The 17,872-nt window shown below is 38.4% G+C and overlaps 2 protein-coding genes across 9 annotated transcripts in view; both read right to left on the minus strand.

Annotated features, from left to right (window-relative positions):
* bru3 (CUGBP Elav-like family member bruno 3) overlaps positions 1-17,872 on the minus strand; it is a 704,578-nt gene that overhangs the window by 471,311 nt on the left and 215,395 nt on the right. For 2 of the 8 annotated variants that reach the window (XM_087343420.1, XM_087343414.1), the window contains exon 1: positions 12,912-13,083. The exons of the other annotated variants lie outside the window; for them this stretch is intronic. In XM_087343420.1, coding sequence (XP_087199546.1) covers positions 12,912-12,923 — 12 coding nt within the window. In that variant the 5' untranslated portion in view covers positions 12,924-13,083. Of the gene's footprint in view, positions 1-12,911; positions 13,084-17,872 lie in introns of those variants that run through there. 8 annotated transcript variants of the gene reach the window in all.
* Positions 6,033-17,872, minus strand: part of LOC110829673 (CUGBP Elav-like family member 3) — a 443,424-nt gene continuing 431,584 nt past the window's right edge. The window contains exon 3 of the mRNA XM_087343518.1: positions 6,033-6,355. Coding sequence (XP_087199644.1) covers positions 6,320-6,355 — 36 coding nt within the window. The 3' untranslated portion in view covers positions 6,033-6,319. The remainder of the gene's footprint in view (positions 6,356-17,872) is intronic.

Below are 17,872 nucleotides of genomic sequence, written 5' to 3' on the forward strand. Positions count from 1 at the left end.
CCATTATAAATGTCAACAACGTAGTTGGTTCTGTTTAAGGAAATAATGGTTGCTTATTTTAAAATAGGCCACACAGCCAACACTTTGCTTTAAGAGGGCAAGAAAATATGAAAGACGTTTAGTACTACTCCGTTAAGGAACATTTGCCAGCCACTGTCAGAATTTCTGCGACACTCTGTATCAGCATGTCACACCCGTGGCCGGATGAGGCCCTTATCGAAGTTACGCGGTCGGAAATCAGTTTCTGAATTGCAGGATTTGAGGTTTTCACTACGGTTAGTCTGAATATGGCTGTCTTCCGGGTCGTTGCGGCTTACTCATCGCCATGATGATGGAGGTAGCAAAGACCTCTGAAACGCCGCTAAACTTCTACCAGACTACACGGTTCAACGACCCGGAAGACAGCCATAGTCAGTTTCTGAATTATTTACGATATGCGGCCCCCAAATATCTCAATTTATACAAATTTAAAGCTTCAAATGGATGTCAAATAGCTACTTGTATATAGTTATTTTATATTTCAATTAAATAAATTGGAAAAGTGTTTCAGCAAAATTTACATTTGCGTGCACTTGTGGAAGGATAGAGGAACGGAAAAATGTGTCTTAAGCTTAGGCTTGGAATTAGTAAAATTAAGCGGTTATAATTTTCTTCGCCCACGTGATGGCTCTAGAACAGTAGCCTTTATTTTTTAAGCGCCACTTAGGAAAACCTGGAGTTTAACATGCCTGTTCTGCACAGTACTTACATTCTGCTTTAACAATTAACATCATCAACCCAAACTAGTACCTTTTTCAGGCCATTAAATTCCATCCCTTCGGGTCTGTCATCATATGCTTCATTAATTCTTGCTTCTGTTACCCCCATTACAACGACAATTTAACAAAGCGTGGTAACAGCTGAATCACTTATAAATAACACCCTGCCCTCCTTCAGTCCTTGGAGCTTACAGAAGTGAAGGTTACCTTCGAAGAAAATCCATTTGCCAATATCCTCAGACACTTTCCTCCACGTCGGCCATCTTATCCCGTTAACCCCTCATATAAGGGGTAAATCCTCCTGAGGGTACTAACCTCCTTTAGCGCTCGGGCTAAGATCTTGCTTCGCAGACTCCCAGCGGGAAATTGAACGCATAAAACATTTACTGTCTTACATTCCCCTCTACTAGCGTCCCGGAGACTTCCTTCACAGGGCAAAATGCACCTCATAACAAAGGTTCGGCACATTTGAAACCCCCTGTTACACACGCCCTCCCACAAGTTATAAATAAACCACTTGTCCCGTTAATCGTAGGTCTACACGATTGTTTATGAGGTCTAAAATGTCACCCAGCGTCAAACTCATATTTCTGCATAAAACTGAAATTTATAGCATACTGACATTCCCTAACTGCGCTCCTTTATCAGGAAGGCTGGACACGAAAACTAAAACAGTCACCTCGGTACTAAATGCAAAAAAATGCTGCTGAATTCTAGAGAGTAACATCCTGTTACACTCGTGGATATTGTCGATTGATAAGCTTTAAGGTGTATACTGATATCTCTGGTAATTACTGAAGAAAACTACGGCATCTCAGCCTAAACTCGAAACCAGTAATTTCGTATCCTAAAGTGGCCGTCACGAACGAGGGAGGCTGTGTTTTAGACGTTTCTGCGCATATACTGTCACGTGCCTTCTTCAGCCAATAAGCTTAAGAGTTGACGTATAACGTATTAGATTATTTCAAGCTTGAAGCAGATTCCAATAGAGTGTGTGTTTGTGTGTCTTCTTTGTTGTCAAAGCCTGAAAGGGAGAAGTAACTTGACAGAGACAGGCGAAGATTGAAGGATAATATTAAAAATTAGATTCATGTGACTCAGAATAGGGCCAGTAGCGGATTCGTGTGAAGACAGTACTGAACATTCGGGTTAAATAGAAGTCGGGTAATTTCTAGATCAGCTGAGCAACCATCAGGTTCTCAAGAAAGACACCGTTCCATGGAATTTAATTTAAAGTTAATTAATACCTGAAGGAAATAAGGTGTATACAAAACAGAAGGCATTGTAGAGTTACTGAAACAAAGGAACAGTGGAAAACGGATGCTTAGGATATTACCGTCAAAGAGAAGATTCAATTATTCTATGTACTCAGTTCTCTTTCGTCCTAATTTCTTTTCTATCTCTGCGGTGGCAGTTTAATCGAAGAGCGTCTCAGTGTTTACTTCTTTACTTCCACTACATCCGGCTTCGAATAGCAACGCGGAAACAATCCGTAGCAACAGAATAAAGCACAGGGAAACACGACTGAAAAGATTAAGGAATGGCGAAAGCAGAAAACTCTCTCGATTTCATTTCACGTTACAGTGTATAAATAAATGCCCATAGACCAACTTCATTTTGATAAATGATTTCCACGATATTCTTCAGTTAACAGTATATTTTTCACAATGCGTTTCCGAGTGTCTGCTCGGACTCAGTCTCTATGTAACAGAACAATGACCTTTAACCTGCTTTGCGCCACAACGGACATCGGTTTTATTACTGATGAGACCTAGTACTACCTCGGACCTAATTCAGTGTAGCGTAAAGGAAATCCTGTTACTCAGGGCGTCTAAGGGATCCTCAATAATGTGTATTGCTGCGAATCTAAGCATAGGACAAACAGTCTCCCGCGAGAAGCTGATTGTCTGGAAATCTATTCAGAAAAGTCCCGTCTTTTATTAAACCCAAAGCTCATTACCGTGTTCACTAAAGTACGCCACTGCTACAGAACTCGAGGCCACACCTGTCTACCATATTTGCTATTTTAACATCAATTTTGACCTTTCCCCGAAATGGATTCTTTTTTTCAGGTTGTCCGAACAAACATTTGCATGCAATTCTCATCCCTGCCACGTTCAATTCTCCTTCAACTATGGCAATATCACAAGATTTAAATATGCATCTGTACAAGAATCGGAACCGAACCGAACCAAACCAAACCAAACCCTCCGTTTCTCCTGCGTTATTAGCTTGCACGTAGGAGGAAAACAAACTCATATATTACGTACGCCAAAAATATTACCTGAGACAGCGAACTACAAATAATTGCCGCTGGGAAATAATGTTTATAGTACAGACGGTACATGCTTCTTTGCCTGCTACCTCTCCCTCACCTGTGATCTCTTTGCCGCGTAATTCTAATGATCGTGAAAGTCACGGTTTTATCCTGACTGTTATACTTTATCGCAGATACGTATGTGGGATGTGAGGTAAAGCTCCACGTATTCCCAACCTCAGCAAAAGTTTGAGATGCGTTTCCAGCGCCACTCATAGGTTTGGAAGTTAAAAATAACAAAACTGCTATTATTTTGAACAGTCTGAAATATTTGTTTCAGCACATTCCAAACTTTCCAGAACACATTACGTACATCTGTCAGTTAACTGTCGAAATAACTAGCCTTTCTGAGCTAAGCAACCTGCGTGTTATGACACCAACTGGCGATGACAAAGTCTGTATAATTAATGTTTTCCGATAGTTTTCTGTAGAAATCCAGTCCCCATACAAATCCTCATACGTGTTATTAATCTATAACTGAACATAGACCGAAATACCCAACCAAATACGAACGTCAAGGCGTAACACTTGCGAGGTACGTACGTTTCCAAAACACGATAAAGCAAATTTCTATACTTACAGTATATAAATCAGCAATTCGGCCAAGTGCGTGACCTTCGTTACCGGTGATGGGTAATTCAGAGGGTGGAAATAACAGATTTGGGCTGCCCACAGACGCACCATTCTTGGTGTAAATTCCAAGGCAACATGAAATGATACCCAGTTCAAGAAAAATGACTTCATTTGAAAATATATGAAGTACTAAACAGCATATACTGGTAGTCATTAACGGCAAAGGTTTGTGTCTGGAAATAGATGTCCGGAGTTGTACGTATAAGTTACTAAAACAAAATCAGCCCCAGGCAAAAGTATAATACCGAAGACAACCTAACCTAACCTGATCCGAACTAACCAATTTCCTAACAGCAATAAGAGTTTATAGTTTCGCTTAGGTAAAACTGTTTTAGACGAATTTCGGGTATTTACGATAACATATACATATAAGAAAATTATGACAGGACTAGAGGAAAAACAAGATTTTCTCGTCAGATATCCGACATTAGTGTCCCACCCATCCTCCGAAACTGTCTTACGTTTAATATGATTGGTATATGATACATCATACACACCTTCAGTTTTCCTAAATCACTTCCGACTTAAGCTCAAAGAATTACGAGACCGATGCTTCGTGTTTCGTGTTCGGGAGGGTCCGAGCAGAAGCTTTAATTAGAGATGTTTCGTTGTTTTCCTTCGTCCTTTCAGGTAAAAAGGGTAGTATCTGAAAGCAGCCATCGATCGCTTACTTCCACGCCCTCTCTAACTCATCATTCACCAATTATCCTACTATTTAGCAATAAATTAAGCAGATGAAATATGATCCTTAACAAACAAACTAATAATGCAAACCCTAGTCGAGAGGGATACACAGGTGAATTCTGTTAAACGTAATGCATAACTTCGCTTTCGGGACTAAGTCGCATAGAATTCTAAATGTTTTTCAACGTTTCGGTAAACACCGCAGTTACCATCTTCAGAGTGAATGTCTCTGGGGGAATTAGAGGGCTCTTATATGGAACACGCAGTTGGAGGCCAGTAAGAGGGGACGCTCAGAGGAACGGGGTGCTATCCAATAGGGAAAGAGACGTGGCTGATGGAAAGGAGCAGGGGTTGCCAACCATTTCACAAGAATGTTTTTAATGTCTACTCTTCATTTATTAGGGTGATCAAATCAAGATAGACTTGATAAGCGACGAATGTAGACCACGCAAGGCCTATGAATATAACACTGGCAAACTTCCAGGCGAGAACCAGGTGAGATATGAAGTTAATGTTAAAACGGACTCCAAGACCTAAGCTGGAGCGTATAAAATATATGTATTTTATTTGTACGAACAAACAAACCTGCAATTTCCATAAATGACAGAGGTTTTTCTTTACTATCTTAGTGACTATTAATTTCTTTAGAACGTTAACTCGGCTACTTAGTAACGTTATATATGTGTGTGGTCAGTTACAGTGGTAAGAAACTAAGAGTGTCTTTTGGTTTTGCGGTTATCTAAGTACAGGGCAATTACGCGCCCCTACAGACCCTACTAAGACAACCCTACTAGCAGTACAGCAGCCGAGGGAACACGCCGTGCCTGTGCAGACATGCCAGGGGAAGGAAGTTGATCGTACGTTTAAGTCTAAGCACCATTGCCTATCACACGTACTGATCATTACTCTTTATATTATTAAAGGAGAGGGTTACGCTGGAATAAATGCTTGCCGGTGATGACGATGACAACGAACACTATAATAAATCCATCACTTTAACGCAGTATCACGTACCCGGCGGCACTGGTTGCATATTCATCCCGGCGTACGCCTCGCCTTTCTTTTTCTCTCTCTAAAATGAGGGAATTTTGATTTATGTCCGCCCGAACAACTCGCTCGTGTATTTTGGCATAAGGTCATAGAGTTTCTTGCATAAATAACACCCCTCCCGCTCTCTGTGGTAATGGCTCTACTTAAGTACTAATGGTTTTTAAACTACAACGAGAAACAAGGCTGGTATTGTTAACAATTTTATTTTCATACCCACAATGCTGCGTAGGTTCATCTGTTTATAAAGTGCCTTGCTGCAAGAATATCACAAATCTACAGGTAAGCATATAATTTATTTCAAAGACATCTTCCTAATATCAAGCCTGCAGTTAATTTCCTCATTAAAGTACGTGTATATTGGAGGGACAGACTTGCGAAATGGTAACTATGGTTTTGCAGTGAAGACTAGTGCTGCTAGCGTAGACCAAAAATAAAACTAACTAGAAAGTTATATTATATTTTCTTTGCTCTTACAGTTGGTGAGGACACGTGTCAGTTTTTACGGTACTTAGGTGTAAAAATACAAACACCAAAAATTAATTATTACTGTTTATTCGTTTATCATTCCATGAATATAGTCTAAAGCGGATATAGTAATTTTACGAATTCAAAATATTCTTGGAATATACTCAAAGTCATTTAAGCCTGGGTAACAGTGCAAAATAATCAAAGTTACACATCTGTAAAATTTCAGTTTCATCTTCAGTAGAAAAGTCAGTCTGACTAACGGTTCTCTTTTTGGCGACGGGGGTGGGGGGACTGGCACATGTCTTCCAGCTTCACTTCCAGCGAGTACACAAGACTTATTGTCAATATTTCAGGGAGAAATTAATTTCATAAACCAAGGATCCTCCCAATTACTCGCTATTTTGTATACTCACAAGCTGACACGCAACCACAACACGACACTTACCTGAAACAAAGAAACAATATCATTAATATTCACTGGTGGTTCACGCCCGTCGACACAAAATGGGGCACTCCCTGCAGTTTTAATTTTATAATTACCTAAAACGACTTAAGTACAGGCAACGCGTTTAGTCTTCCAGATATTGACCGACATTTCAGAGGAATTTCCTGCCGACATCATTAGAGACATTAATCAGCTTGGTGGTTACATTTACCATCATCATGACCTTAACGACGAGGGATGTAAGCCACTCTGAAACGTCGGTTAATATCTACAAGACTACGCGACGCAACAACCCTGAAGACATCTTCATACTCGCCGTCGTAAGAACATCAAGTCCCACCAAAATTCGTCTACTTTTATTGGTGGAGTAACAATAGTAATAGTGATAACGATACACACTGATGTGCGGTTCTATGATGTAATTTTTCCCTTGATTAATTGCAAATATTATCAAAATCTTTAATATCCAGAACTGTTTGGAGACCACAGTTTTCACTAAATATTTAGAACCCATATCACCAAGGATAATGATGGATAATTTAACAAACTTGCAAGTCGTAAAGGACACTGAAGATAAAAAATGTGAAGAGAGAAGAAAGTTCAATAAATGTAATTTCTGAAATCAAAGAAATAAAAGTTTCGAAGCTTCCCCCCATATTCCGTTCCTATAACGTACGAAAGATCATATAATTCAGAATTGATGCTTCTTGGAATACGAAATGTTTATCTGAAGACAAAACCGGAAAGACTGAAACTGTCTTGCCATTTAGACCAGACTAACACGACGGGTAGCACAGCAGTACAGCCAGGACGGAAACTTTCTAAACGATGTCGGAAGCTTGTGGCTAAACAGAACAGAACACGCTACATATTGAAGATATAACAGCATATATTCGAAATTCAATCGTAACATAAATGTCTAACTCTCTTCCCTGTTCTGATTTTAACAACAGAACACCCACATCAGACATTTTCAAGTGTAGTAAAACGAGATCATAGATTGTTAATAATGGGGTAGGAGACACGTGTTCGAATTTCTGGTTGAATCCCACAATTCGTCTGATTTCCTCCATAAAATACATCCCAAACATGACTATGTCCTAACCACAGGTACAATAGCAAGGACGAATACGCGAGTTCGACGTCCGTCATAAATGGCAGAGGCAGTAGACAGCGAAGCATATAGACAGTCATCTTCAGACTCATCGCCGTCAAAACCTCAAATCCTACAGGGAAGCATATACTTTCCATATTTAAAAATTACTTCCCAGCCCAGTACTTTGAACTTCACGCTAATTATTTATTATAATTAAACGCTGTATCCAAATAGTTCAAAAATCGATTTTATTATTAGCTTTATGGTAGTACTCTGAAGGTAAACATTTTTACTGTAGGTTGTACAGAAACCAGCAGAAAATTATCGGACTCACAAAGGTGTTCGAGCTCTGGATACAGGTCACAGAGTTCACTAGTGAACCCATGCAAGTTATCAAGCACTAGCTACCGATATAAATTTGTCTTGTACCACATGTATATTCTGCTTTGCCTGTACTTTCAGTGCGAGTGTATGAAATTAACTGTCCATTTTATCCTCCCACTAGATTTCACCAAGTAGGAGCAAACTTCTTGCAACAGAGGCATGGCCTCCTCACCCATCCCGCTGCAGAATATCGTAAGGAAACTTCTGAAGATTTCACAGGATGAGAACTTTTCCCATTGGCTGACTGGTAGAACCATTATGGAACCAGAATCAATAAAAACTCCAGCGAACTTCTGCCATAACAGTAGCTCTGATCATCTAACACACAAGATAAGCGATGGATACTCATATCCCGTATGGGTTTAGACGGCTGGTCCTAAACTAAGCAGAGGAGAAGAATATAATAACTTTTATGCTGGTATGTTGCTAAACGAATTCGCGATTGTGGTCCATATAATCACCTAAGCTTGCGTAACCAAAGAGGGGCTATTATGATAACCAAAACACGTAAGATGCTATTAGACAGCATGAATGATGGTCTATACTAGAAAATTCCGTGCGTAATTCATTTCGATTCTCATCGGTCAAATATGTTTTGTTTCGGTGTGAAATTTTGTCTCTCAGGTTAACGAAAAACAGTGAGTTTTAAAACGGCGCTTGGGAGACGATTTTGAAGTTGGAGAGCTGAAGTATCAGGGGATGCAAATATACAGTATAATGAGAAGCTCCATTATTTGTATACTTCACCGAATATTAGGATGATCTAATCAAGGATGCTGAAAAGGGCGTGGCATGTAGCGCACAATGTATAGATTATAAATGAGTGGTCAGTATCACAGCTACTCTAAAAAAAACAGGATAATAAGTGTACTTTACTGCCATTGTCTATCAATTAAAATCTGAATAAACTGATTACGTCTGTTTCTGCCAACAGAAGTTTACGTGCAGTTATAGCTTTTTCGAAGTTTATTATTCTAAACCAAACACAACTACACATTTTATGTACAGTCTTCGACATAACTAGCATTCTGAAAGTTTATTTTCTTTCTAGCTCTGTAAAGAACCTCAAAATAAAAATATTCTTGTGGCACTTGAGGAAATGATCGAATATACGCTCCATTTCCTAGTCTTTTGTAGCATCACATTTTTCCACAAATATTTATTTCACACCAATTTTACCTTTGTTGTTAAACCGCTGATATTTTCCTATATACGATACGTTGATCTCTTAAGAGAACATTCCCATTCCCATTTTCATATACATCTGTATAAACGTATGCACGTTCAGTGCTACACATGCACATATCTGACCTCTGATACTGCCAATATAATTTGCTTGCTATCGGTTTAATAAAACCTGACTTGAAGATACTTAAGATATTTAGAGTTCTTAGTCTCTTGTCCATTTTCCTTCGTTTACATCATCTGAAATCTAAATACAGTCCGAAGCCCTGTGTAAATCCACACCTGAAAGCCCATTCCTCTAATCGAAACCCGAGGACACGCCATGCGGGGAAGCCAACTGACCCATTTAACACGTGGAATATATCTTTCTACATTTCTGTGTTTATGGCTTCTTTCTGGTTTATAATCACTACCGGCAAGTCTTCGTGAATTACAAAATAATAATTTTCTATGCGAATTCTTTCATACATATCTTTAATTTTTTCTTGAATTTGTTTAAAGAAGATTTGTAATCATTAAAATAATATAATCATAATTATTAATAAGTATATGGTAAGTTTCAAGCCAGCCTGGAGCGAACGAAATGCTTTACATCTTGCTGTCTCTCTCTTCCATTCATACCTACACACGTGTGAAATATCAGCCAACTGGCACTCGTCATTCAAACAAAACACACTGGCGGCGCTGTTGTCAGAAGAGGATGTAGCAGGAAATTGTTATTTTCACCCTCTCTGGTTTCATTTAAACTTTATCAATAATCATTCACATGAAAGGACCGTGTGTCCTAATTTGCCAACGCGTTACCGTGACTACAACCTTTTCTAACAATCGGAAAACAACCTCAATAATCACATCAAAAAGTTACCGACTCACTTGTTTCCTATTATGCACTGTTCACATAGTCACCTGGAAACATTGTAGAGACAAAAGTGAAATGGAAATATGACAATTTAGCGGTGGAAAAGAAAGATCTAATCACGTTTAAAACAATGAGCTGCAAACTAATAAGACTAAAACTTCGCCTTTGTATTAACAACAGATAATTAGCTTAACATGTCAACCGTAAGATTGTGGAAAATAAGTTCTGCTTTTCATGACAAACGAAAGTGTGAAATAAAATGACAACACTGCAAAACGTTTCAACATTAGAAATAAGTTTCTATAAAACACCCAAATAAACACTTGTGTCCATTCAAAATGTTGTTGATTAATTTCCATACAGTTGTAATGTTCACAATTACTGTCTATACACACCACTGAACACGAGATATTTGATGCTTTCAAATCTGCTAATCACCCTGTACGTTTTGTCCCACTTTCAGACACATGCAGCAGTTGATGTAACAAGTTAGTTTTTTGAAAACTATACGAAACATCTATGGTTAAAAGAAACTAAAATAAGCCTGAAACAACAAATACTGCCAGAATATATCGATACCACTTACATGACGTTCGTTATATTAACTAAATTAACAATTAGATAGACAATTTGTCTACACAACAAATTTGATCACAGTTTCAATGTTTATTAAGAATTCACTATATTTTTCGACCTTAATTGTTCATATTTAGGTGTTTTTATTTAAGCGTTCGTAAGTAATAGATATGAATACTAACTTCTATACATGTTTTAAGTTGCCGACGTCACTACGTAATTGGACTTACCTATTTTAGTAGAGTGGGCTACGTAGATGTAGTTACCTGTGGAAGGCTATACTTGAATTCTTAATAAACATTGAAACTATGAACAAAAATTGTTGTGTAGAACAGATCAGTCTATGGCATGAAGTAATCAGTTACTTTATACAACCACAAATGGTAATTACGAAGTTATCATTGTGCACTGCGCATAACGTGCATCGTCATTACTGATAATTTTAAGATATCCGTTGCATCTACCGAAATAATTAACAATACGGAAAACCAGTAGAGAATATAAATGTTTGCTGCTTCTTAGTTGATTGAGCCTAATATTTAAGAAATATGTCCGGACCACAAAGAAAACACTGCTACATTACAATGACCAACTTGTCGGTGCTATTTCAGGAAATAATCCCCGTTTACTGTGACAACCACGCGAAATTCATAAATTCAAAATGAATTATCGACTGCTGGAACGTTGTTGGACATACAGCCTTAAATGGTTAATGACGCTTTCTCAACTGACCAGGTCAAACGGGGGGGTTGAAAGTGAATGATGAATTGGGCAAGGTGTGACATTGGCCGTAGCCTATTTCAAAACACTATCCAACCAGTGGTTAAAGATACTGATGAAATGTATAGGCGTAGGCCTGTCGCTGTAAGAAAACACATGACCTTGTGCGCAAACGTTGAAAATGTGTTGTGTTCATAAGCCGGACGCTGCAGCTGTCTTAGCGAAGCTGAAAAGATGTGTCCAATTTTACAAGAAAGACTTCAGTGAAATGGGCCCCGAATCAAAACCAAGCCAGCCTGAACACGGAGCAGGCATACGAACCACTCAAGACTGATGTTTAATGTTTTGGATCATACGTTGAAGTACCACATAAAAGAGACTTCTTCAAAGCCCGAACATCGCACAGAAACAAGTTTACTTAACAGACAAGCAGCTTTTGTCATCCGAATCGGGCCTCTGCCTCCTATGTTGGTTACATTATTCAGCACGGCTGATCTGTAAGCCCAGAGCTTGCATACAAAACACTGTGTACAGCCTTTCAGTGGCTCACCTATTATTAACACAACTGGAATGAAGTCTGTTTCGTGACAAAGTAGGAACAATATTCAGAACATGATTCACATGCAACAAGACACAGAAAACATTACGGTTTATGGTAAAGTAACTGAGAAAATGCATCCAGAATAGCCTTCCCCACCGATTTCTCCAAACTCACGCAAAATACGTCTTTATGCTGACAGGAGATAAGCGTGGTGAAGGAAATGAAATTCTGTACCTTAACTCAAATTATCTGTGTTGAAATTTTAGAAGCCTGTTTTTTAGGAACGTGATTCATACACATGCTTCTACTTCTACTAATAAAACACAATATAATATTTTCTGGAATTACATAGGCCCATTTTACAGAACTGTCGTAAGCCGCTTCATGGGGCCATGCAAGGAAAAGCACACAATGTAAATATTTATACATCCAAGTAAAAAATTGTATATACTTAAACCATTCCATTACAGAGGCTGTCTATAAATTATCATGAATATTTTAAGAAAAAAGAACGTGGTTATAAAAGTTAAAAAATTATGAGATTTGAGGAAAAAGTCTTCTTAAGGAAAAGTGCCTTAGTTTTCAGTTCACAAACTGTTATTTAGTCGTCTCTCTAAAACAGCGAACATACATAGGCCTACAAAGCAAATAATTTGTCCAATCTGTTTTGCACAGCTGTGAAAAAGGGGCACATAACTTTGAATGGGGGGAGGGATGTTCCGAAACAAACTACTCAGAAAATAATGAGACCTGAGGAGTACGTAAGAGTCCAAGCAGTTAGCACTCCTGCTTCCTATTTAGAAGGCCCAGGTTTCAAATGTCAGCACCGACACCTGCCATTATTAATGAGGTATTTCGTGGTTTACCTCACTTCGTACACGCAAATGTCAGGTTACTTCCTTAAATTAATCCACGACCGCTTCCTTAATACATTTTTCAGTACAGCATTCACTAATTATCCTATCATTCAACGCTACATAATCGTAGTTCCTGACAGGGACGTCAAATAACCCCCCCCCCCCAAAAAAAAAAACCAGATACAAAGCGAAATTAATTTCGCAGTTCACGATCTTACTCAATGAAGAATTCTGAGAATAACATCGGTCATGTAGTTGAGGCAGGGACATCTAGAAAGCTACGTTACCGACACTTTCTGAAGGGCAGAGCTACAAGAAACAAAGAACACATAGCAGACCTCTATCTCCATGGATGTGCGTAGCGCAGCTTTTACGTACTGAGAGGCTAATCATGCTGGATACAACTGTCACAAAAAAACGTCTTAGAATGGCCACACTTCAGAGTCAGTTCACGACACGCTCTATGCCGAACAAGCTAGCACACGACGTGCGACTGACTTCAACTGTCAACTGGTACTACGCTCGGACATCAAAAACCACCACGAGACGTGGCCACGCTTCACCATGACTAGACTTACAGAAACATAGGTCGAGGGGGGGGGGTAGTAAGATGAATGGAATATGCCACTGGCTCTGTGACGTATTAGCTTCTGCCTGCCAGGGAGTCTACTGACCTAGATACCGAGATGTACGCCTTCACATATTGGGGGAATGAATTTGAACAGCGACGCGCTCTGCAAAAATCTCGTTGATTCCATGCAACATTAATAATCTTTTTGTGTATCTCCTAAAGATGTCTGCATAAAATCTTTTTTTAAGATTTAAAATAAACACTCAGGTATCAAGATATACTGACTTGGGATGACTTATTTTCCCCGGGTAATTTTTCACATTCCGCACATAGAGTCGACGAAACGGTCAAGAATTCATGCAACAGCCACCGAAACTGTCTGCTTATATCGTATACAGCAGCGTTTATCAACCTATGGTACGCGTACCACTGGTGGTACGCGAGCCAATGTTGAGTGGTACGCGAACTAAGTAAGAAAATTAAAAGATAATACTAACATACATAAGTTTTCCCTGAAAGCATTTTATTAGTTGTACATTTAATGTGTTAAATTAGAATAAATGATAGGCCAGCGAAAAAGGGCGAAAACCCCTGGTCTACAGGGCTTGAACACGTAAGCATGTCCAAAATATATTATTTTTTGACAAGGATTTTTGACGATCGGCAATGCTGCAGTTTAGATTTCTGAGATGGACCTGCAGATCGCAACGAACGCTTCGAAGCAACAAATGCCTTATCGTCACGATCTGCAACACTAAAGATGCAGGCAGTACATTCCTCCTAAAGTCTGGTATCTACCTACAAATCCACATGGCATCACAACCCAGAAGACCACTATCAACATTCACCGAAGCATAAACATCAAATAAAAAAGGCTAATAATTCGTTTTAAGAAGACTTTTAGTTCAGAATATATTGGTCTATGGGGATTTTGTGACAGATTACTCTCCTCCAATGACCTAGTTTGAGTTGTCTCCAGTTTTTAAGTCTAATTCTGAAACCAATGATGTCGTTATCAAACATATTCCCATATACGAAGTTAATCACTTTAGCATAAATAATGAAATTATAACGAAAATTCAAGCAATAGCTATATTTAGTTCAAACTTCATATTTACCGATAAACATCGTATCAAAATTTTAAAACGTTTTAAAGAGGTTCATTTATTAGTGAGATGAGTTTGAACAGTATATCGGGTATGAAGAGTTGTAAATATTTACAGCTGCCGACAAGTACTGCAGTTTTGAATTATAACTAGAGTGGTAGGCTATATAATTAGGGACGTCCAATCTAGTACGCGTGTATAAACCGGGGTGCTTAATTCCAAAACGAAGTCCGCCAATTTCACTTACCGCCAAACGTATTATAACACCACCACAACTCTGCAGCAATGTGACAGTCCCCATTGGTAATTAAATCACTCATTTATTTTTATTTTCTGCTGACGGCCGTCCAGTGCTAAGGAAACTACAGACAATTCAAGTAATACGCTATACTAGACCGGAAGCGAGATCAAACCCCAATTATATAGCCTGCAAACAAAACATATGAAGCTAGCTAATGCGTTTTCAAGCTGGCATGTTTCCAGACACCAGAGATCAGAAAGTATTCCGTATGTCAAACATATGGACAAAATGACGTCATTACCCGTTCCAACACTAGAATATTACCCATTCAAATTAGGTACACATACAAGTTCAATCTTCACGTTTTCCGACATTTAATAAGAATCTGTATACTTGAAGCGAAGACAGAGATCTATTGCTGGAAATATAATAAACCCTCTGCAGCACAACAGCTGCACTGACGGTACCGCATCGTACGTAGTTAAACATTATTTACTCGTAATTTATAAATATCCACAACTAGAAATATTTCAATAAAACTTGTACACCACAATTAATTATATCATTTATTAGCAATCACCCCTGAAACGTCGGTAAACATCTATCAGACTACACGGCACTGTTAGAATGTAAAAGGAGACAACTTTTTAATGTAGATGCCAAATACCAAATTTAACCGAAATCCTCCATAGAACAGATCCAAAGAAATAGAAATGACCTCCTTATTATGCGTTCATATCATGCATTTAGCACGAAGAAAAGCCACGCAAAACACCAGGTCGTTTCCGAGTCTGAACACATATCTGCCGGAAAAGGTAGCATGGTCATCGATCATGGACGTCAATCGTTCGCTGTGCAACAATACAACTAAACTCAAATTAAGGGTCTCACAATATGTTGGACATGTTCCACAACCCTTTGTTTTTGTTGACCGCCCCACATACCGCCCCACATACCACCTGTATGCCCGAGTACAGATATGTTCAGGACTCTCTGCAGCAGTGAACTATCTGACGCCTTCAAATTCAACCTCAAACTACACTACAACGAATGTTTACTTACAGTGTTTTTCCATTAAATGAAATAAATTTTTAGTGTTCGCTCGATGGAATGGCTGTCAGAATCGTATATTACAGTCTGCTGTGAATCTGTGATGATTCTGTCTCACTACATTTCTTACTAGTCTAATGTAATGTATTAAAGCAATTTATACTGCAAATATTACCAGCAATTTCTCATCCCATTATGTGTTTCTATCAACGCCATATTTATCAGTTTACACAACTGATGGAGTGTATTTACAAATAACATGTTTTACCTTAGGTAATATTTAGGTTATTTCTATATGTAAAGTTAAGTTTTATATATATTTCAATAAATAAAGTGATCACTGAACACGATTCAAATGTACTCCAGAATCCAGAGGGTAAAATGTCCCTCACATACTTCCCTCAGATCCCCTTAAAACATTTTCAACTTAGGGTCGATGTGAAATGTTAATATTTTCTCAATATCCTGATATTGAATGGAAAATTTAAGCTAAAAATCTTCGTAATTAGGTGTTAAATTATTCTGAAGAGTTAAATTAGCCTTATTTTAATACACGACAAAATATTCCACAAATTAATGGAAACAAAAGAAAACAAGAAATTCGGAACTGTAGTATAAAACTGACTTGACATTATTTTATTAAATGTGTGTAACTTCCTCGAAGCAGTGTATAATGTGTAGGTCTGTACATACGCGTAGTTTACCAGGGTTTAAATGCAATCAAGCTCGACGTTGGTCAGCGAATGACACAGGCAATTCACACTTCATTTACATTTCAGTCTCATATCTTCAGGGCAGACTCATAAAGTACAGACGGTGGTGCTGATCATAATATTTGAAACATTATTATTAAATCTGTAGACCCACCGTTTAAATTCAAACAGAGAAACCTTATTTACTTTGACAACAATTACAATCAAATCGGGGAGCTCATACTCTGTCCTGTAGTTGATTCCATAATACCGAGTACGTTCATTAAGCATTTTAAACGTCCCTAATACTTTACTTGATTCCAGACTGTGACGCTAAAGTCCGACAGTAATTTAAACAAATTTAAACTAAAAGCAAGTTGAAGAAACGTGTCACATTATTTCTGACGGTGACAAACCTGCAACCAATCTTCCTCTCTTTGATAGTTTACAACTTTTATTGCCTTTTTATTATCGATAACTTCATTATGCACAGACCAGTAACGTCAATTATACATTATAGATTCTTATGTTTACCCTGCAGTATTTTTGTCTGTCCATCATAAACAATTATCAGGCCAACATAACTTTTAAAACATCTCAAGACATCTTCAAAAGTTCTTTAAACACACTAATAGTCTGAATTACGCGCAAAATTATTGTACTGTACAATTTAATAATATCTGAATAATAACGCACACTATTTGTATGCTACGAATTTAAGCACACATCATAAACTCCTACAACAATTCAGTGTTGAGTGATCATCTGATTTGTTCCAACAGAGCCAATCAGTCTACGAACATCGACAATTCTGAAGATTTCTGTCTTTTGGGTTGTTGCGCTGTGTAGTCTACTCGATGTTAACCAACGTTTCAGAGGTCATACTACCTCCGTCATCAGGGCGATGAAAACGGAGGCAGTATGACCTCTGAAACTTAGATTAACATCGACCATACTACACAGTGCAACAACCCAGAAGACAGAAATCTTCATACTCACCGCTGTGAAAATCTCAAATCTTCCATCGACAATTCTGTTTATACGCTGTAGAATTTTTATCTTAAAAATCGCCTGCTTTAACCAAAAAGCAGAGGAATAAGAACACTTTTCCACTGAGGCTTTCATTTGCATCCAACGCATCCCGTCACTGGGAAACAAACAGGGACCGACACCCCCTTTACCACCCGACCATCATCAACATCATCATAATCATCTCCATGAAAAGCCTCAGGGTTAGGCGTCAGCTAACCGGGGTGGAATGGGGGATGAGAAGGGGTGGTTGTGAGCTGACCACCAGCCTGAGAAACACGATTTATATTAAAGCACGCACGAGTAACCCTTAAAATTGAACTGCTAAAAGCTATCGGCTATTTACAATGTTTGTCCCTCCATGTAACACCCCTGTATTCCCCAGGTTCCATGTTACCAACTCGTTACATGTAAATATAGAGTCCACCGGGACATGAAGATGGTTAACTGGTATGTTACGTCACATATCATACGTGTTTTTCAGTCTTAATAGCCGCATAACAATGACAATTCCTTCTTTTCTCGGTTAAGGTTGAAAATCACGATTATTCCTAAAAATGAAATTCGTCCTCATGGTAAAACAGCCTTTCCAGAAAAAATAATGCGTAAT

This window comes from Zootermopsis nevadensis, unplaced genomic scaffold (genome assembly GCF_977971745.1).
Source record: "Zootermopsis nevadensis isolate Lab colony 2312 unplaced genomic scaffold, Znev_1.0 Znev_ptg000001l, whole genome shotgun sequence".
In the NCBI taxonomy this organism is placed as follows: domain Eukaryota; kingdom Metazoa; phylum Arthropoda; class Insecta; order Blattodea; family Termopsidae; genus Zootermopsis; species Zootermopsis nevadensis.